At 43.9% G+C, this 23,760-nt stretch overlaps 1 protein-coding gene across 3 annotated transcripts in view; it reads left to right on the top strand.

Annotated features, from left to right (window-relative positions):
• The first annotated feature begins 1,053 nt into the window (after positions 1 to 1,053).
• The window catches only part of LOC121854333 (glucose dehydrogenase [FAD, quinone]-like), a 79,571-nt gene continuing 56,864 nt past the window's right edge, over positions 1,054 to 23,760 (top strand). For all 3 annotated transcript variants that reach the window (XM_042348930.1, XM_042348931.1, XM_042348932.1), the window contains exon 1: positions 1,054 to 3,281. In XM_042348930.1, coding sequence (XP_042204864.1) covers positions 3,107 to 3,281 — 175 coding nt within the window. In that variant the 5' untranslated portion in view covers positions 1,054 to 3,106. The remainder of the gene's footprint in view (positions 3,282 to 23,760) is intronic.

Genomic DNA, 23,760 nt, shown 5'->3' with positions numbered 1-23,760 from the left:
CAAACTTAGCCAAAGCTCACCAGACTGAACCTAACCTAAACTAACCAAACTTAACCTTACCAAACTTAATTTAACCTATCACCTCTGCTAAATTAACCCAACTTAACCATCTAAAACAACAACTACGTTTCTATAAGGCAAAATTAACTACAAACGAACAGCTGAACATAAGAATCTCCGAGAATTGTAACAGACCAAGATAGTTAACCAGGCGAGGTGCATAGTCATGTCTTGCTTTCTGCTTGCTGCTGTTTACATTCCATTTTCTTTACGTTGTCTGCTTCCTGTTTTCTCTGCTTTGGATATTTCTCTAATTTGTTGTTTACCTCACGTTTGTTGTTTAGTGATTACTTCTTTTAAATTTTATCGACATTGTTTATTTCCGTGTTCTTTTTACGTTGTTTCCGATTTTCTTTGTGGTTATCTGCTACTTCCTGTTTTTTTTTCGTACCCTTTTCTTCCTAGTTTTCTCCACGTTGCTTACTTGTCTGTTTGTGTTGATTGTTTACATCCCCTCCTTCTTTACATTTGTTATTTTTTTTTTGCGTTCTCCACTTCCCATTTTCTTTGCCTCACTGTTCACCTAAATTGAACATTTTGGCAATGGGGAGGAGAGAAAAGAGAGAGAGAGAGAGAGAGAGAGAGAGAGAGAGAGAGAGAGACAGAGTAAATAAATCCCACGTACCACAATAATCACCTCTCACCTCCATATCTCTCCCTCCCTGTCTCCCTCTCGTCTCTCCTTCCTTGCTTCCTATTCCTTTCCGTTCTACCCCTACCATCCCAGGACAACACCACTATCCCCGGCGCTCCACCAGCGTCAATCCTGGACATACCAATATGCTAGCAGCGGGCTGGACTGACGGTCAGGCAAGCAAGCAATGCGTACGTGAGAAATCTCAAATTATGGGCTCCGGTTCACCACCACCGCTACGTCAGTCGGACGGGCCCGTCTCTCCCTCCCTCCCTCCCATGGGAGAGAGAGTGCCGAAGAATGTAGGTTATGGAGAGCTCCCTCGCCTGGCAGCCGTGCGCCAGTCAGTGTGGCAGACGACCCAGTGCGCGAGGGAGCTAACGTGGTAAAGCTGGTCTCGTGCTACTGCAAGGACCTACCGACTCGACGCTGGAGGACCGGGCTGCTGATTGTTCCACGCCGCCATCGGTATCATCTCTACGTGTTCACTAACTCCACCACGCGACATACAGTATACTTACGCCTCTCGATGCAACTGACGTGACTCTTGGGTGTTACGACTTCGCCCGCGCCTCCGTCAGTACCTCCTCTTAGGGGAAACGTACTTAATCTTCTCACCAAGGACGTTCTCGACGCTTTCTTCTTCCTCCTAAGGATCACGAACCGTAATATCCTCTTGTAAAGAAAACGGGACACGTGTGTGCCGTATGTCCTTGGCCGTGACTTGAGGAGTGAGTGTGTCAGTGAGGCGAGACGACGCCCCTGTTAGAGAGTGAACCAGGAAGAAAATATAAAATAGTCGAGTGTTGCATCATTATTGGTGACTGTTGGACGAGAAATAAAACCTAAAAGGTGTTTCCCTAATTACAAGAGAACAAAAATACTATCTTATCCTGCGACTAAAAGCTATACTAGGAAAACTATTGACTGACATATTATATTGCCGAGAGAAAAAGTAATAATAACTAAAAAGGATTTATGGGGAGCCAAGAAAGAAAATAAAAGTCAGGTTCTCCTTCTCACTAGCCATCTGCTGCTGAACACAACAACACCTTTTCCCCGACGCCACACAAGACGCGGCAGCTTCAGTGTCCTTCAAGTGTCGGAAATCGGTAATCGTGTGACATATGAGTGGTAGAAAGGCGAACTTGACCGTGGAAGGTTTTACCCGACACGAGCTGTGAGGACTCTTAGGGAGGCAGTGATGTTGTCACGAGTTTCTCTACACTTCCATCACCAGCATTTACAACGATAGTCTCGGGGTAGTTCTGACGTCCAGCTTGTCTTGTTTATGTTCTGGAGGACGAGGAAGCCAGAATGTCCTGTTATCCTTAAACCCAGTTGATCCTTTTCCGTAATCTGAGTTATCGTTCGAGTGACCTGTGCCGACGACAACGACGAACCCAGGACGTCCCGCTACCTGTGAGCTGTCGCCTCCAGGTAATCTGTTATTTCGAAATGTCGGGAACTACCCACTGGCGACTGAGAAAAGAGATGTTAGCCCAGGGGCCCTAAACCACTGGCCTACACCAGGATAATATCTAGCTGGTCAGGCTTGTGGTGGAGACGCCACTCTCCTCCCTCTCACACGCCCTCCTCCTTGCCTCAGGCAATTCAACCCTTTCTCGCCCCACACCACCTTCCCTCCCGACACCTGGGACCATCGTCTCCGTAGTCAATATCTAAAAACTTTGATGAAACATAGTCAGTACACCAGCTGGGATATTAAGTGGATAAAACTGAAGTAAAAACATATGTTATCAGGAAGGATAATAGCCTAGAGGGTCGTGTGGGAGTAAACTGCCCCCCCTCTTCATTATCCCATCCCGTCACCTCCCCATCTCACCAGCCTGCACCCCACTCCCCTCCCCTCCCCTCCCTCTAACCTTCCTGCCTCCCTTCTCCTCCCAGGGACGGGAGGGTATGAGGGTTCACTTTCTCTCTTAGTGTTGTCCTGGCGAGGCGAGGCAACGGTAGCGAGAGGCTCAGTGTGTGTGTGTAGTAGTAGTAGTAGTGGATAGTGGTGATGAGTAAACGCTAACTCGTCTCATCATATCTCAGCTGGTACAACCTGTAACTCTCATCAACGACGTGAGACACAAATCACACTCTAATAAGTGTGATTTTTATTAATATTTTTTTTACGGGACAGTATTTAACATGCAGCATAAGATAGTACACAGTAACGAGAACGTGCCTAAGCCTTGACAATGACTCCTACGGCGGCACGCACCTTACTGCTCTTAAACAATAAACGGTCCTGAACAAATATAGTAATAAGAGAAGTGTAGAAAACAACTAGGGAATAATATAAGCCGGAAGAACATTAGTAGCTCGTGGTGTGACAAACTAGACGTCCCACCACAGTACTCCGAGGACCCAGACGTCCACCTCTGCTCTCACGACTCCACGATGACAGGGGTCCTACTGTCCACGGCGCCCCTGGCAGCCTCGGTCTTCACGGCCTCCCTGTGGTTCCTGCCCGCCCTCCTCGCCGCCATCGCCTACTACAAGTACGACGAGATCGACCCTGAGTCTCGACCCATCGACAGGAAAAGGCTCTTCAAGGAGTACGACTTTATCATAAGTGAGTACTGACCGACAGATCTGAAGGTATTATTTTGTACAAAGTTTAATGGATCGAGGATGGCCTGTGTGTGTGTGTGTGTGTGTTTGAACCGTTGAACTCAAACATGTACAAAAATCTCGTGTTCCCACTTAACGCTCTCGCTCAGGGACATTAACCTCGTGATAAGCGGCTGAGCTTGTTGAGGTTTATAATGTGCGTAGATTGTAAGTGAACCATAATGACTACATCCTCGACGATCTCACCTCAGGAGTAAGTGTACGTGAGTGTTAGAGTACAGGTGTACAGCATATTACTTAAGTCGTTCTTTTAAGGTTATGAATAAATAGGTTATGAAATTACTAACTTATTTGTGTTCATAGTCCTTGTATTCTCTCTCATTATCTCGTTCTTTATCTCTAACCAATCACCTCTCTTTTTCTTTCTCTCTATTTTCTCTCTCTCTCTCTCTCTCTCTCTCTCTCTGCGTCCCTACCTCCCCCCTTCCTCTCAATACCTCCTTCCCTAACATTAAGGATCACGTCACACACCCCGTTGAAATTCCTGAGTGTCTCACTAGGCCAAGGTGGCACTGTCTGGCGTCACAAGGCCAAGGTGGCACTATCTGGCATCACAAGGCAAAGATGACACTGTCTGGCATCACAAGGCCAAGATGGTACTGTGGCTCTACAAGGCCAAGGTGACATTGTCTGGCGTAACAATGGCTAGGTGGCACTGTCTGGCGTCACAAAGTCAAGGTAGCACTGCCTGGCGTAACAATGCCGAGGTGGCACTGTCTGGCGTAACAATGCCTAAGTGGCACTGCCTGGTGTTACAAGGTCAAGGTGGCACTGCCTGGCATCACAAGGCCAAGGTGGCACTGCCTGGCGTCACAAGGTCAAGGTGGCACTGTCTGGCGTAACATTGTCTATGTGGCACTGTCTGGCATCACATGGTCAAGGTGGCACTGCCTGGCGTCACAAGGTCAAGATGGCACTGTCTGGCGTAACAATGCCTATGTGGCACTGTCTGGCGTAACAATGCCTATGTGGCACTGTCTGGCGTAACAATGCCTATGTGGCACTGTCTGGCATCACATGGTCAAGGTGGCATTGTCTGGTGTCACGAGGTGAATTAGCACTCTGGAGTGCCAGACGGGTGTTGGCACTAGGATCAGGTTTTGTCCGTGATGACTCCAGGCCGACAGTGACTCCTGGACACTGTAGCGGTGATGAGGACTTGCTGTATGATTCTGATACCTATGTATAACTCTAATGATTCAGCTAATTAAGATTGATTCTAACAACTTGGTACTGTTCTGGTGATTCGGATAATTTAATCTAAATCAAATGGTTCGAATAACTAAAAAATTATCCCGATTATTCGGTATAATTTTAATGATTCAAACATTTTTTAATAATTGATGAATCAGATAATTTAAAATGACTGAAACACTAGCGGAACATCACACAAAAACAGCCCCAACAAAAACACTTGAGAGATGAGCTGTTACTAGACACACAAGACCGCATGACCCAACACATTGCGTCAGCTGGCAGTAACACAAACAAGTTTTTTCTTACGCTTTCCTGTGCTGGGTCAAGACCAAGGGGAGGAGGAGGAGGAGGAGGAGGAGGAAGAGTTTAACACCTCACGAACGCTTACAAAAACTAAGACGCCATAACACTACCAAGAATGTGACTATTATTACTGGTGAAAGATTGGATAGAGGAAGACAGATAAATGTATGAACAAAATGAATAATAAATAAAACAATAGGAATACAAATAAACGAAATAAAAAACTAAAATAACTAATAATAATAACTAATATTAATTATAAGTAAATAAAAACGACACAAAAACAACAAAAATATAATACAAATACGGTATAAATAACTAGATTCTAATGCAAATATACAGAATTTGAATTAAATCATTTAAAATTGTTTCCTAATTATTCCTTTGAATAAAATCAAGGCCTTTCAATTATAAATATTATAAAACCTCAAATGGACCTGAAATACAGTCAAAACTTACTCGACAACTCCCGCACTTTCTGTTTTTCTCAGATCTCATTTTCAGGCGAAAAATCTGATCGAGGGCGGCAGTATCGTAATTTTTCCCCCGATGAATGAGGAGATTCCCCCAGTGTGATAGTCCCTTAATGTACAGAGAGCAGCGGGGGTGAGGGACTACAAGAGAGAAGAGCAGTTAGAGAAAAGATGATGAAAACTAAAAGTGAATTAACGGGAAGGAAGAAAGGAAAAACAAGTAAGGGTATAAAAAGTGGAAGAAAGCAGATTGGATGGGGGTGCTTTTGGCAAGTGTCTGAGACGAGTTTTTGTAGTGGGTGACCTTCCTCCCTGCCCCCTGTTTGAATCACCTGTTTTCCACACTCCTCTCTTCTGCACGTCCACGTCCGCCGCTTGTTACCCCCATCCCCCCTCTCTCTCTCTCTTCTGCATGTCCTACCTACCGCTTGTTCCTCTCTCTCTCTCTCTCTCCCTTTCTCTCTTATGCATGCCTACACCCGCCTGTCCGTCTACATATCTTTGTATCTGCTTGCTTCTGTCTGTCAGTCTTACCCGACGGCGCCCTGCTGTCTGTCTGGCCATACCCCGCCAAGTCTGTCTGTATTTATCACAGCCGTGGACTCTGTTTCTGTTAAGTGTTATCCCTGTCTGTTGCCTGTCTGTCTCTGATTACTAGTGTCCTTCCTACAGAAAGTCCTTAATACCGAACACTTAAAATTACTTACATTATTACATTGTTATTTCCACCACATGCCTACTAAATAACCCATTACATTAGATCCTGATAAAGAGTCTTGCAGTAACTTATTAACGCTTATCAATGGCCCAAATATAAATTTTCTTACACTAATCATAACTTATTACTTAGTGCGTCCTAATATGGTTTGAGATTAGGTTTGACTCGGCAAAACTTTCCACAACCTTCAGCTCTCAACATTAGCCCGCGGTTACAAGAGTCGAGGGTGTATTATTGGCTAACCGCCGCGCCGTCGATTTTCCACTTTGAATATTTTATGGTAATAGCCAACTTGTCTTGTATTACTGGTATAGAGGAGGCGTTCTCTCTTATCAGCGGGGGTTTCTCTTGTCAGCCAATATCGGGGTTTCCATTATTCAAAGCCTAACATAGTTTCCTAGAAAGTGAAAACCGCCACCATTTCCCTCCCAATTCTCCTCTTAGCAGCCCCGTCATTATCAAATAATTCGACTTTTTATCCCAATATATTCGTTCTAATCTGATATTTTTTTTCTACGTGAAGTAACACCTTGTATCATGTCTTCATATTGTGAAACTCTATCGTCATTATGATAATTTGTTTTCATGTGTGTTTATATAACGGGGTTGTGGGCGGTAATCGCTAATATGGCTACCGTGATAATGCTGTCGACGTTGCCATACGCACCTCACTAAATTAAGGATAACGATATGACTCAAGGACTCAAGTACTCATCCAAACATATCTTAAGGTATTTCTTAATAGATGTGAGACGAGATTGATAAGGAAAGCAAAATACCGTATATGTATTGTTGGAAGAATCGAATTGTTTATATACAAAATAGAGGTTTGAATCAGGTTAAAACGATACCCACAAGATTAAAGGCTTGTAAATACGTTTAAATTGAATCTACAAGACTTATTTTTGTTAATATATGTTAAAATGAATCTTACAGGATCGAAGGGTTGTATCCATGCTGAAATGAAGACAACAGGATATAATTAATCTTGAGGGTAAATTATGAGAAACCGTAGTAAAATTACGTTCACCCGCCATAAAAACTATCAATCCTGAGAATGTAAACACATAGCTTCGCATTGCGTCACTCGTTGAATGTAATTTCTGGTGATTTCGTACCGCCAATGTTTACCATAAGTACTAATGTAATTCTCTAAAATAGAAAGGCCTAGTGTCACTGTTACCTTTGTTAAGTTTAATATCTCTGCTATATCTTACATAACCTAGTATAGCTGTTAGAGTACGAGAGCCTCGTACATGTTATACTACTGCACCTGGATAGTGAATGGATCAATTAGACGCCTTCGTTCCGCTAACCTGTATATACCTGTTGCGAAGTATCTTGGTAACAAGAAACCAGTTTCAGCCTAGTATTGCAGGCAGGTTCTTAAAGGGAAAAATTATGGACAGTTTATTTTAGTATGCACAAGTAAAGAATTTCCTAACAAATGAAGTATCGACTGTTTTTTTGTAAATTTCCCTCAACATTTATTGTCAAGGAATGGACGAGTTGACGGTTCTGGGTAAACACAAGAGATACACTCTGCCACGTTCGTAGAGTGATACGGTATATATAATTTGTAATAAAAGTTTAAAGTCCTGCTATAATAGTCGAGATAAGTTTATTTCTCTAGAAACAGGGTCGCTATTTGCAATGACGTCACTAGTTTCAAACTCATCGCTGTAGTCGTAGGTATTAAAAAGGATGACCTCTTCAGACCCCAAATGCCACGTTCAGATAAGTTTTAAGGGTGTTTTTTTTTCCTGGCGTAAGTCATGGACATTTCGGAAGTGAAGGAATGTGCCGTGAAAAGCAGCTTCAAACATAGGTTGGATAGATATATGAGCGACAGGGGTGTCTTGGGAGCGTCAGCGAGGCAGGGCCATGTCTGATCCAGGATGCTGAGCAAGTTAAGCAGACTGTGTAACTCAGATCGATTATCTAGCTCCGTGTTCTGCTAACATGGCCACACCACCTGGTTATTCACGCTCACTCACTCTCAACGTTGACGCAACTTCGTAAATCGTTTTCACGGGGCTGCTTCACTAGGTCTGTTGTTTACGTTCGTTGTTAGTGCATAAAAGTGAGAATCCGATCGACGAGTATTCCTTGATTCTTGTACAGTAACAAGTATTTTTTCATTCATTCGCAGTGTTGTCCGTCAATGCGGTTAGCGGGTCATAAATCATCAAGCCCCTAATGGTGAATTAAATAGAGCTAGAAAGGGTCCGTCAGCCAGGATGTGATTAGTTAGGATTAAAGATTAGAGACTTTCCTGTGAGTGTGGTTCGCTTCGTTTTCAAAGGAGTTCTCTTCCACATAAAGTCATGTCTTTTGAGGAAATAATCACCAGAAGAATAATATATAATCTTTTCCCGCCGTCTCAGTCAGGATGTCTTTTGAATAGGATCTGTATCACAATTTCATGTCGAATAATCCGTAATGGTAAATTCACTGTGTCTAATGTTGGTTCGACACAGCGTCTAATGAAAAAGCAAATTGCGAAGGAAAAGGAAAGTTCGTAACCGTTGTAAATTGGACTCGTGTTTATATGGCATTTCTCAGTGGTAATGGATCCAGGAATCAGCTGTTGCAATTTTTTATATAACGTTGTGATGCATCCTCTGTGTATATAACAAACTATCCCATTCACCGTCAAATCATTAAATCCGCATTGTCTAATCTCCTAATCACTGACAAATCATCATATGTGTCTCGTCTAATCCCCTAATCACTGACAAATCATTATGTATCGTCTAATCACCCAATCAATGTCGGCTCTTCACTCATTGACCAATCGTTTTCTTTGCTGACCGCCCCCCACAAGAACAGCGAAACCGACAGGGTACAGTAGGTAATGTATAAGAGCACTTCAGCTACTAAGGTCTTTTACGCTTGTACTTCGGGCTATATCATCCGTTAGCCAGACAACTGTTATTAATTGAGGGATGCAAAAACAACAGCCGAACTGACCATCTGCATCTTGGTTGACGCCCACCGTTATAGTCTACTGTCGCTCCACCGCTGCTACCACCACTACCGCCCTTATTACACCACCATTACCACCACCGCCACTACCCTTATTACACCACCATTACCACCACCGCCACCGCCTACCGCCCTTATTATACCACCACCACCACCACCGCCACTACCGCCCTTATTACACCACCATTACCACCACCGCCACCGCCACTACCGCCATATTACACCACCATTACCACCACCGCCGCCACTACCGCCCTTATTACACCATTACCACCACCGCAACCGCCACTACCGCCCTTATTACACCACCATTACCACCACCGCACTACCGCCGCCATTCCTGCCGCCACCGCCACTACCGCCCTTATGCACTACCACCACCATTACCACCACCGCCACTACCGCCCTTATTACACCACCATTACCACCACCGCCACCACTACCGCCCGTATTACACCACCATTACCACCACCACCACCGCCACTACCGCCTATTACACCACCATTACCACCACCGCCACCGCCACTACCGCCCTTATTACACCACCATTACCACCACCACCGCCACTACCGCCCTTATTACACCACCATTACCACCACCGCCACCACTAATATCACCAGTATTACCACCACTACTACCACGACCATCTCTACCACCACTATCACCACTATCACCACCCCTACCACTACTATCACCACCCCTACCACCACTATCACCACCCCTACCACTACTATCATCACCACTGCTACCACCACCACCACCTTTACTCACGTCTCATTTCTACATGGAGACTTGCACGCGTACACACGTATACACACACACAGAATGACTTCCATAACACACTACTACATACATTACATATACACACGTACAGTAGATACAATTCACTTTAAAGTTCAAACTCAAGTTACTATATCCGTCTATAGGATATTGGTACATTTTCAGTTTCTATGATATAAAATGCATATTATTCTATATACTGACATCCACATAATATAACGTTGACACAGATTACAAAATTTGGTCCATGTGTGTTAATTATCCAGGTGTGTGTGGAGGGGGGGGTGTCAGGTGTGGGGGGCCTCAGGTGTGGTGAGAGTGTGGGTTGTCTCAACACTGAGGTCTTAACACTCACTGATTAATGTGGTCAACACCTTATGTCTGTACCATGAACATAAACCAACGCCCCTACAGGCAGATGGAAGGCAAGAGATCAATCGCCTGGCGTACAGCGTTTCTTCTCATAAATGTATCGTTGTGAGGCGAAGGAGACGCCAGACGATCTCTAAAACACACACACACACACACACACACACACACACGAGTCAATAGACAGACATACGGTGAGTTAAAAGTTAGTGAACCTTCAATTATTTCCCTCCCAGTGGTTCATAGACTGCCTATCATGACGTCACCAGTCATGGCCCTCTACAAAACTGCACCCACTGTTGTACCGTTGTGAGGTGTACCTATGGTGCGTCATGACAGGTGTGTGTGTGTGTGTACCTCCCAGGACTGAGAGTAGAGTCACTGTGCGGTTCTTGTCGATGACCATTTGGTGGTATACAGTTACTTCACAGTTATTTTTCACCACAAAAGACCTGTCACACACACACACACTCCACAGATAGTCTACAGTTACTCCATTTCCTCCATAGTTACTTCACCTGTACACTCCAGTCTGTGATGAACACTCCGTCACTCAACAGTTATTATCAGCAAAATCAATTACTGTGGCACAGTGATCGAGGGAATCCAAAGCGGGATTCACCGATCGGGTTTCATAAGGACTTATATCAGGCGAATTTCTTGCAAAAATCGACTTTGGATTCGGATTTCTAATTTTTCTAAAACATTATTTACTTACGAATCACAGAAAAAATTATATGACCTATTTGTTATAACAATTCCATATATAATGATTCAGAGCTGATGTGATGTTTATGAATCCCAAAACTGAGATGTTAACTTGATCCTGATTGAGATATTGATGATGATGCTTAGCCGATGTATACAATGAGGGCATCTGCCAAGAGCCTTCACGACCCCTTCATCTCTTGTCCACAAATATGACAAAGTTTAAGGGTATGTAAGCCTGGCATTGGTCCAGGTAAAGTCTAGGGCGTTAAATTCAGGTTAGATTAGACTAAATAAGAACAGGTTAGGTTAGGCTACGCTAAGTTCAGGTTAAATGAAGTTTAAGTTAGGTTAGGGTCTGCACGGTGCGGTGTGAACGACCAGGATAACAGAGGCTAATCACAGCACGCCAAACCTGCACACAGGTGGATTCTGCCAAGACCCGCCTGACGGAAGCCTTCCAGAAAGACTCACTGGCAGAGGGTTGTATATAACTGTTGTATGTGTGTGTGTGTGTGTGTCAGGTGGTGTTGTGGCCACCCCCAGCACAGGGTCACCACCACCAGTTGTGTGTGCATGGTGCCAACCGCCCTTACACCTATGTCAGCTGATGGTGTAGGCGTCAGCTGCTGATAAGAGGCTCCGTCATAGTGGTCAGGGAACAGGAAAATAAACACTCTTGTTGACCGGAGCACGTATTTACAAAGGCTCGCACGATGAATGTTCTCGTGTGTGGAGATGTAAGAATGTAACCTAACATGATAAAACACTAAAATCTCTCTCTCTCTCTCTCACCTTCCCCACCCTCCCTCCCCCTTTCTTTCTCCCCCCTCCTTCTCTCCTCTGCCATAAGACCCACGATTTTCAACATTACCTCACAGAAACGAGAAAAGAAACATTTCAGAAATGTAGTCCAAATTTCACACTAGAGGATCACGGGTGAGTATGTGTGTCGGGCAGGTGTGACCAGTGTTGCCAGATGGTGGTGGTGGAGGCAAGACTGTGGTTGACTGTGTTATTTACCTCATTTTAAGTAAGACCATCTGTTTTAATTGGTAATAATTGTCGGTGTAAAAAAAAACACAAACACGGAAATTAAGGTTTTGAGTTTATGACTGTGGAAAGGTACTATACACAAACATTCAGATCACTGGTGGATATACTGTTGGTCGACAAACAGAGACTGAAAGATTAAAACAGAGACAACCAAACAGACGGACAAAGGCATAATGACAGGTCCGGGGTCCCAGGTAAGGACGTTCTACTAATTACCGTCTCAGGTGGCAATCAGGGTGTCGTAACACACACACACACACACACACACACACACACCTGTAGAAAATAACTCAAACTTGTAGACACGCATGTAGACATACCCACGTAGAAAGTGACACATACCTGTTTACAGTAGCATCCATCTGTAGACACACCAATGTAGACCAATGAAGACACTCCCTGAAAAAAGTAACACATCTATATAAACACGTTCTTGTAGATGGCGACTTGAAGAAATTGACATGGTGTAGAAAGTGACATACACCTCTGTAGAAAGTGACATACACCTGTAAATACACCTCTGTAGAAAGTGACATACACCTGTAAATACACCTCTGTAGAAAGTGACATACACCTCTGTAGAAAATGATGTCTGCTGTAGTGACGCACCTAATTATTTCTGTCCTACAAACAATATCAATGGCGTTGCGTTTAATATCAATATATTTTAAGTCACTAAGAGTTTTTGTTTTATTTAGTAAAATTAATTTATCTCAGGGTAAAATTATCTTCATTTATCTGGGCAGACTACTAAACTCAGCAACACGTAACATTATTGATGACGTCTTCACATGCACTGTTATGACGCGACGGTGAAAGCCATTCTTATTGGTCGGCGGGATGACAAGGCAGCGTATACGATGATGGTACGATAGCTTGTTGAATCGTACGTCTGGCAGCGTTACAGATACTCGGAATGATTCATGCATCTCGTAGTGAGACAGGTGGACTAAATCATGCACCATCATCCATTTGGTCATGAGACAGGTGGACTAAATCATGCAGTTTACCATGTCTAACGCTACATTTAGCTCAAGGCAGCGAGTCAACCGTACACCTGAAAACGTTGTCAATAATCTTCATACAAAATAATGCCAAGACCGAGTTCTTCTTTTAAAATGTCGACTCATTGTTGAATTCTGACCAAATTTAAGTTTGTTTTTTACGTGACCAAAAGACCCAATTTATATAATGATACAGTCGCCACATCATGCTTGTACTTTCTATCCAAACTAATGATCGTGTTGAGGTTTCTGAAGAAGCTTGATATAGTGATGAGGCAATGTAATGATGTATGGTGATGGTGGTGTAGGTGGTGTGGTGGGGGTGGTGGAGGTGGTGGTAGGTTATTTGTATTTACAGTTTCTGTCATCCAACCACCATCCCTACAGCTATCATCACCATCACTACCAGCATCATCATTATCGCAAGCACCACCGTTAACAAACAAACAAGTACCACCATCACTAAAGCCACCATCACTGCCACCATTACTTCAACTACAGCAGCCAACACGTATCACCACCATCACTAACTAGTATATCACCACTTCCTCAACAACAACCACCACCACTACCATTACTACTATCACCCTCCCTTCCCAGTGTTGAAACCAGCAAGCGGAAAATTTCCTTCGTGTCGGCCAATTTACGTCACATAGTAATAACAAAATTGGCTTCTTTTGTTTTAGACATGAGAAGTGAAACGCCATCTTTGTCGTCCACAATCCCTCACTGACAAACTGACCTCTGGCTGACGGAGAAATAATATATTCTATCTATTTAAGGTTTAATTTTTGCGAGCCCGAGCAAGATATTTTTTTCTCGTTCAATCAAGAATTTTTGTTTTCTGTCTCGTTGCACACCTTCCCTCCACACCACCTCCATCCACCCTCACCTCTCTACACCACCTCCCTCCACCCTCACCTCTCTACACCACCTCCCTCCACCCTCTCCCACCACCTCCCTCCACCCCTCACCCCCACCACCACCTCCCTCCCCCACCCCTCTCACCTCCCTCTCACCTCTCCCACCACCTCCCTCACCCTCACCTCTCCCACCACCTCTCCCACCTCTCTACACCACCTCCCTCCACCCCTCACCTCTCACCACCTCCTCCACCCCTCCTCTCCCCCCACCTCCCTCCCACCCTCACCTCTCCCCACCCACCTCCCTCCCACCCCTCACCCTCCACCACCTCTCTACACCACCTCCCTCCCACCCCTCACCTCTCTACACCACCTCCCTCCACCTCACCTCCCCCCACCCTCCTCACCCTCACCCTCCCCACCACCTCCCTCCCACCTCTCTCCTCCCCACCTCCCTCCCTCAACCTCTCCCACCTCTCCACACCTCTCCCTCTCACCCCCACCCACCTCCCTCCCACTCCCCCACCCCCACACCACCTCCCTCCACCCCCACCTCTCCACCTCCCTCCACCCTCACCTCTCCCCACCCCTCCCACCTCTCTACACCCACCTCCCTCAACCTCACCTCTCCCACCCACCTCCCTCCCTGCACCTCTCCCACCACCTCCCTCCACCCTCACCTCCACACCACCACCTCCCCCCCACCTCCCACACCACCCTCTCCCACCCCTCACCTCCCCCACCCTCACCTCTCTACACCACCTCCCTCCACCCCCTCCCCCCTCCACCTCTCCCCACCACCCCCACCACACCACCTCTCCCCACCTCCCCTCCCCACTACCACCTCTCCCTCCACCCTCACCCTCCCCACCACCTCCCTCCACCCTCCCTCTCCACACCACCTCCTCCACTCACCTCTCCACACCACCTCTCACCTCTCCCTCCCACCTCCCACCTCTCCACACCACCTCCACCCTCCACCCTCCCTCCACACCTCCCTCCACCCCTCCCTCACACCTCATCCCTCCCCCACCACCTCCCACCCTCACCCGCACCCCCTCACCTCCCACCACCTCACCTCTCCCACACCACCTCCCTCCCACACCACCTCCCTACACCTCTCCACACTTGTCCCACACTTCACACCCTCCACACACACCTATTCCTACCTCCATCCTCCACACCTGTTCCTACCTTCTACACCCTCCACACACCTGTTCCTACCTTCTACACCCTCCACACACCTGTCCCCTACACATCATCAGGTATCCGTATTAGTACAGGTTAGCGTGTTTTGGTCGTGACGTGACCATTAAGCCCACAACTCCAAGTCACACACAGAACCACATCCCGACCAAAAACGCCCCCACATGTTGATGCTGTGTGTGTGTGCGTGTGTGTGTGTGTGTGTGTGTGTGTGTGTGTGTGTGTGTGTGTGTTTTAAAAATATATAGTAGAAATGTAACTCATAAATATATCATCCTGCAGTTAGCCAAATCTTCATGACCATGTGAGTGTGTGCGTGTAGAGTTTAAATGACCGTCACTTACCTGTCAGAGATTATAGCCAATTTTCTCACACGGGGGAGGGGGTGCAGCATTCAGGTGCTGAGTGGAGAGGGGTGTGTGAGGTGGAGTGGAGGGTGGGAGTGTGAGGTGGCAGTGGAGGAGGTGAGGTGGGAGGGTGAGGGGGAGGTGGGTGTGGAGGCAGTGTGGAGGTGAGGTGGAGGGAGAAGGTGGGAGGGAGGTGGTGGAGAGGGGAGGGTGTGAGGTGGGAGGGAGGTGGTGTGGAGAGGTGAGGGGTGGAGGGAGGTGGTGGAGGTGAGGGTGGAGGGAGGTGAGGGTGGAGGAGGTGAGGTGAGGTGGAGGGAGGTGGGAGAGGTGAGGGTGGGAGGGAGGTGGTGTGGAGGTGAGAGGGAGGCAGGTGGAGGAGGTGGTGTGGAGTGTGTGGAAGCAGTGTGTGGAGGGTGAGGTGGAAGGTGTGTGGAGAGGTGGAGGTAGAAGGTGTGGAGGGAAAGTGTGCAACGAGACAAAAAAAATAATATTTTTTGAGTGAGAAAAAAAAATCTTGCTCGGGGGGAAAAATTAAATCTTAAAACACATCCAAAATATTAATAAATTGTTGTTCGTGTATTAATATTAAGTTAAATGGCACCTCTAATACTCTGTCATTAGAAACAATTTTGTGCTCGGCTGCAAAAATTATGTTTACCGTGTGAAAATGTGGCTGAGAGAGAGAGAGAGAGAGAGAGAGAGAGAGAGAGAGAGAGAGAGATTACACCAACAAGACAAAAATGTGTGTCAATAGAACAAATAAACGCGCTTCTTATTAAACACGGGTGATGTTGTTGCCTTATCTTGTCACCGTGACCCGTATATTCTACATGTACATAAACAAACAGATAGAAAAATATGTAGATAGATAAGAATTTGAACTGTAAGATAGATAAAGAGGTAATACAGATAACACAGATACGCAGACATCCTACCTGTCCTCTCCTGACCCTTCCTCTTCTATCCTAACTTCCCTCCCTTAACTCTTTTCCTCTTTCTTCATCCATTTATCCTCACCTAATCCCTTCCATCTTTCATCTCTATTCACCATCTCACTTATCTTCACCTAAACTTCCTTCTGCATCCCACTTCCCCTCCCCTACCTCCTTCCTCTTCTATCCTAACTCCCCTCTCCTAATTTCTTACCCATCCCACTTCCCCTCCCCTACCTCCTTCCTCTTCTATCCTAACTCCCCTCTCCTAATTTCTTACTCCATCCCACCTACCCTCACCTAACCTCCTTCCATCTTACTTCCCTTCCCCTACCTCCTTCCCACCTACCCTCTTCCTCCATCTCCTTCGCCCCTACCCTCACCTATCTCCTCAGCACTTCATCCTATCCCCCATCCCATCTACCCCCTCTTCACTCCTTCATCTGACAACGGGATGGCCAGGTGTCCATAAAAGGGTTAGTTCTACCTGTTGCCCGCACACTGGGACTAAGAGGCGGAGCTAATGTTAGTATTGTTCCTTTCCTTGTGGTGAATACAGGAGCCGAGAGTAAGTCCAATCCTATCCGACGCCGTAAGTTCTAAGGCCAATATTTCAAGTTCAGTGTTATAAGGCCAATATTTCAAGTCCATTATTATAAGGCCATCACATCAAGTCCCGAGAAATGAGTTTAACACCTTAAGTACAATGCCATACGTCCAATACTATAAGTCCTACACGGCAAGGCCAATGAATCCGATCCCGATACCTCAAGTCTGACTCTCATTGAGCACATGACAGATACAGTGAGAAAAGAAATTACTACTGTATCTCCCTCACAAGAACACCCACTAAAAAATTTAGCATCAATTAACACTCGAGCGTGAAGGTCGTCCTCGAGGCAGTGACCGTGACTCGCTAGTGTGTGACAGACTGTTAGTGTTACAGGTAGTGAGTGTTACAGTGGGTGTTACAGTTTCCCTTTAGCTGTACATGGTAAGGAGTGAGAGGAAGAGGGGGCGAGGGAAAGAAGGGAGGGAAGAAGAGAAAGTGGTGGAAGGAGGGGGGATAGAAGGTAGCGAGGGGAGGAGGGAGATGAGGATGAGGTCGTGATGAGGGAGAGAGGGCATGAGAGGAGGAGGGGGTGGTGGTAAAGGAGGGAGGGAAGGAGGGACGGAAGGGGCGTGAGTGTTGTGTTCACCTGGGCGCCTCAGGTGTGGACAGGCGACCATATTAATTAACTCGTCACGGCTGACACCAGGGCTATCATCTCTCTGTTTCATCTTCCCTCACTTCCTTGTTTCTTCTTCACCTCCTTCTACTTCTCATCATTCTCTCTTTCTCCTCTTGCTTCCTTTCGTCTTATCTTTCATTTCTTTGTTTTAATAGTCTTCTTCTCTTTCATCGCCTTCATCTTCTTTTATTTCATCCTTCACCCCCCTCCTCCGTCTTCTCATCCTCCCCCTCTCTCTCTCTCTCTTCCGTACCTAAGCCTTTAATTCTGATTATATATCTATTAGTATACATCAATTAAGTGCTCTACTTCTTCATCTCGTCTTCTCTCTATCTTCATCCAAATACCTTTGTTTCTTTCTTTCTTTCTTCATATATCTCCTTCTATCTACCTACTGCATCATCACCAACTTCCTCTTCCTTCTCTTTATCTCTCCATTACATAACCTCGACAGCCCGATGATGAAAGAGCCACACAAGCAACTCTCTCTTGCATCTAATAATTAGTTAGTACACAACCCCATACATACAACTACCACAGTCACTTTTCTTTATAAAATCCACTAATTTAACCCTCCACCGACTCTGACGTAAACAAAGGATGACACTATAGGGTTTTTGTCGGGATTACATAAGGTAAAAAAAAACACAATGACGATAGTTTTTGTCTCTCCTTTCGACCCAGTGACTTCCTAATGTTGACGCTGCCGGCCCCCCCAGGGAAAAAGTATCATACCGCAACGTTGTTTGCTTATACGGTTGGCAGCTCAGTGTTCCCGGAACTTTATTATCATTGACGTTGCCTGAATCTAAAAAAAAAAAAGCTTATCGTACCGCACCGTCTACTATCATACGTCTGGAAGCTCTGAAGGGATTTATGGTGATATTGCATTCAGTCTCGCGATGACTTGTCTGACTGTATGTTGGGGATTCTCTCTGCCTTTCTCTTAAATCTCTTGTGTCTTCATTTTTATTTTGTTTCTCTGGGTAATTCTTTATTAGAAGGTCATAAACGTTTCCATTACTTCGTGTACGAGTGATTGTCCTTTCAATTTAAATATGACCCCCAATTTTAGTTCCAATTTCACCCCCAATTTTATCCTAATCTGAAATGATATAGATCTTCAATTCCCCATTTTCTTTTCAGTGTGATATCAAGTTTACTAATTTTACCTACATTTTTATCCAATTTTAATACAATATACTTTCACATTTTATTCCCAATTTTTTACTCGATTTTATTCCACATTAATTACCCAATTTATTAACCAATTTTACCCCTAATCAGTTGCCCAATTTCATCTCCAATTGGTTACCCATTTTCAACCCCAATTAGTTACTCAATTCTAACCCCAATCAGACCTTTCGTTCATTCCTAACTTGTTTCCCAATTTCAATTATAATGGGCGGAATAAATAGGAGAAGGTAAACAGTGGAAGAACGAAGTGGGTGGTGATGGGTAAATGGGAATGGGGTAGATGGGAGAAGTGATTGGAGATAAAATGGAAGGGGCAGGTGAAAGGGGGGTGAACAGGTGACTGTGTAAGGGGAGGAGCAAGTCTGAGAGAGAGAGAGAGAGAGAGAGAGAGAGAGAGAGAGAGAGAGAGAGAATTTGAAATTATCGCCAATAATAACTAATATTTTCTGTAGATAAAATTAAATACGGCTAAAACCTCGAAACTTGTATATGAAACCTCGAAACTTGTATTTGAAGCCTCGAAATTTGTATATGAAGCCTCGAAACTTGTATATGAAGCCTCGAAACTTGTATGTGAAGCCTCGAAACCCCCATAATAAGGATCTAAACATACACTTAACGCCTCGAAATCTCTATGTGAATCACCGAAACGAAAGATGGGTAGTATACGATCAGAATGTAACGGTAAGACAAGACACGAGATATTTAATACCTCACGAGACACTTTAAATCTCAGGAGACATTAAATACCTCAGGAGACATTTTTAAAGAGTTATCTTTCTCTCCCTCCTAATAAGCGCCGTGACTTGTAAGATCTAGGTGACATGTGCCATCACTGGAGCAGAAAGGAGTGGTCACCAGATGGGTCCAGCCTGCCTCAACCCAGTATCAGTTAGTGAACAAAATATATACCAATATGGGACCAATATTACAGTGTGACAGATATATTGTCTCTCACATACGGAAGAGAGAGTTAAAACTTACTGGTGCGTCTTCTCCAGATCGACAAGTTTTTGTTTTGATGAACCGGATGTGAAGCCGAGAACTATATTGTTAGCTTGAGGTAGTGAGGACGGTTCATAATGTATTAGGTGAGAGAGAGAGAGAGAGAGAGTAATGAACATCAAGAAAGACAAGTAAAGATAAAGATAATTAAGCGAACTAAGAGTGAAAGTGACCGTCTCGTCTGTCCCACTACATCCTCCACTCCTTCTTTCTTATCCATCCTCTTCCCTCCATACCTTTCACTTTCTCAGTCAGTGACCGTGCAGGGTATTTCACCCACGAAAAAAAAAAGAAAACAAAAGACAAGAGTTGGCAACACTGCAGCGTAATAGCTTTCCACAAGGGGATGCCGCAACCCCTACATACTTTATCTCGGGACTTCTGATTGTTTTTTGTTCATGGAACTTAAACGATACTTAATGACAATAAGTGATTTAAAGTGTTTCAATGTTTGTAAAGATTACCTGGGATTAGTTTTATAGTTTATTTTATAGATTATAGCCATGGGGGAAGTGATGTAATACCGCTATGTTGATTATGACTGAAGGCTCGTGTTGTTGTTTTCATCTACTTCCGGTCGTCGTGGGAAAGTTTTTGTTCCATGTTTAATGGAACTAATCGTGTGGTCTATGTGGGTATTAATTACTCTGTTGGGTTATTTGCTTATCTGTTAATTGCAACGAATGTTTTAATCTTTAATTTCTTTACCTAATTACTCATATAATTACTTATTGATTACTCTATTCATCTGTCTATATATCTACTGTTTTTCCTTCTCGGTAATGTTATCTATCTATCTACATATTCATTTATTCAATATTTGCATTATTCATCCTTCATTCCTGCAGGAAGTATCCATGACGTAACAATCATGAAGAAATGAAAAACAATACACAATAACATCCGCTTGTTGTGGTAGTGACATGTTAAAGACCCGTAATGACCTTCATCAGCAGTGTTTAAGACAAGTTTTTTTTTCTTCACTTCATATCATCTTAACTATTAAGAAACAACAGTTAATATACAAAAATTTGAGAAAGATATTATTACCGTCATAGAGAACTTTTATTGTGGAGAAATTGTACATTATTAAGTTACATCTTCTTGTATGTAAAAGAATGTCGTAATTATTTCCATTCATTAAGTTTGATAATTATGAAATGACAATAAGAATAAAGATACAAAAAGAGGTACAGATATAAATACAGGTACGGGTACAAATACAGGTACGGGTGCAAATACAGGTACGGGTGCAAATACAGGTACGGGTGCAAATACAGGTACGGGTGCAAATACAGGTACGGGTACAAATACAGGTACGGGTGCAAATACAGGTACGGGTGCAAATACAGGTACGGGTGCAAATACAGGTACGGGTGCAAATACAGGTACGGGTGCAAATACAGGTACAGGTGCAAATACAGGTACGGGTACAAATACAAGGTGCAAAATGTACAGGTGCAGGTGCAAATACAGGTACGGGTACAAATACAGGTACGGGTACAAATGCAAATACAGCAGGTACAGATACAGGTACAGGTGGTACGGGTGCAAATACAGGTACAGGTACAGGTGCAAATACAGGTACGGTACAGGTGGTACAAATACAGGTACAGGTGCAAATACAGGTACGGTACAGAATACAGGTACAAATACGGTACAGCAACAGGTACAGGTACAGGTACAGGTGCAGGTACATACAGGTACGGGTGCAGGTGCAAATACAGGTACAAATGGGTGCAAATACAGGTACAGGGTAAATACAGGTACGGGTGCAAATACAGGTACGGGTGCAAATACAGGTACGGGTACAAATACGGGTACGGGTGCAAATGCAAGTACAGATACAAACACAGATACAGATACAAGCGTAAGTACAGATACAAATACAAGTACAGATATAAATACAGGGCACAGATATAATTACAGGTACAGATACAAGCACAGGTAGAGATACAAATACAGGTACAAATACAGGTACAGATAAAAGTACAGGTAAAGATAATAATTTCAGGTACAGATACAAGCACAGGTACAGATACAAATACAGGTACAAATACAGGTACAGATAAAAGTACAAGTAAAGATACAAGTTTAGTTTCAGAAATTTCAAAATGATAACAGTTCCTTTACTTCAGAAGAAACTACAGTATTCTCTCACGTCACCCTGTACATTAAGAGAGTTTCTACATAAAAAGAGCAACATGTTGTTTTTGTAGTCATTTATTTCGTTGCAACTCACCCTCCCTCACCTCTCTCTCTCTCTCTCTCTCTCTCTCTCTCTCTCTCTCTCTTTCTCTCCTCCTCCTCCTCCTCTTTATCTTTCCCCTAAACCACCATTTCAGAATTTAGAATTGATTTAGCAGAAGTCCTAAAGTGAGAATTTCTAATACTTTACTGATTTTGGTCAGGTCAAAGGTTGAAAAAAAAAAACACCAAATTACAGTTTGTTTCCTGCAGCTATTTCTTCTCCTCTTTCTTGTAAAACCATCATGACGACAGCCACACCCACTCACACAAAAAACTCCAATTCCGCAATTTGTCGATTTTCCAGAGGTCAGAGGTCAAGAAAACTGCCAGATTATGTTTTTTTTCTCCTGCCATTCTATTAAAACTCTGACTAAAATCATCTGACAGCTTTCCTAAAACTGATCCACACTTCATTATTTTTATTGTCTGACTAGTGTGTGTGTGACCCTACGTAGAAAGACACGTAAACAACAATAATTTTTTTTGTCATTATTTTTTTAAGGGGGGGGGTCCTATGTACATTGACTAATTATGAAGCGACTCTGAATTATTTCTGCCTCAACTAGAAGCATATTTGAAGCATTCTGACGAACCTCGATACGATTTTGCAATATTCTGACTATTCCACAGACAAATTTTCTTGCATAATCAACATTGGTATATACACAGACGCGAAGATAGACGTAATAAACACGCCCTCGACGTCAACACCCGGGACTGACGTGTACAGATCAACAACCTTTGTTATTTCCGTCTGTGGCTTCTCCCTGAGTCAAAGATCAACAAAACTGTAACACTACGGCCTTAGTAATGACCTGAAAAAAGTGATATATACCTTTCAATGTCTTTTTTGCGATACTTACAAGGTCAAAGGTCAACCAAGATAGTAATATTATGATTTTGGTAATGACATGAATATTTTAACACATATATTATTTCATCCATTTTCGAACGTCGTCGGGGATTCTAGTGACAGCCGATTTTTGCGACATTTTCAAGGCATTGTGTCCGTGTGTGGTATTGTAAGTGAGCGTTGAACTTGTCGTGGGTTCACCCTGTGGTTACAAGATTTCTAGTGGAGATTACTGAGTTCTGTTGATGTTTTTTTGTTTATTTGGTAACTGTGGAAGTCTGTGTATTGGTGCGTAAGAATAATTAAGTTGTATTTAAATGATATGTAGACAGAGAGACAGACAAACAGAAAGGCAGACACAGACAGACAGATAGATATGTAAGTAGATAGATAGATATAAACATGAGAGAGAGAGACGCTACAAGTTTTATAACTGCAAAATAAAAACAAAAACGAAACTTACTCCTGTGTACATGTGAGTATGGATGTGTACAATCAAAGACAAATGTCGTGTCGCGGTTTTATCCGAAGATTAAATATAACTCGTGAAACATTATGAGAGCCCCCTACCACAAGGCAGAGCGCACCAAAAGTTTAGCTCTTTGGCATATGTTTTCACCAAATTTTACGACACGACTTTTGTCTTTCATTGTACATGTGTGTGTGTGTGTGTGTGTGTGTGTGTGTGTGTGTGTGTTTACATAAGCATGTGTGTGTATATTCACATATGCATGTGTAGGCGTGTACGTGCTGACAAACGTACATGCAAGCGTGAGAAAGTAGACAAGGCGAGGGACTTACTAATAATTCTGTGCTGCTATACTTACATGTGTACGCAGTTATACTTACATGTGTACACACTGTTATACTTACATGTGTATGCACTCTTATACTTACAGGTGCACGCGTTGTTATACTTATAGGTGTACATGTTATTTT

The sequence above is a fragment of the Homarus americanus genome, unplaced genomic scaffold (genome assembly GCF_018991925.1).
Source record: "Homarus americanus isolate GMGI-L3 unplaced genomic scaffold, GMGI_Hamer_2.0 scaffold54443, whole genome shotgun sequence".
Classification (NCBI taxonomy): domain Eukaryota; kingdom Metazoa; phylum Arthropoda; class Malacostraca; order Decapoda; family Nephropidae; genus Homarus; species Homarus americanus.
This window is presented reverse-complemented; position numbering and strand designations above follow the sequence as displayed.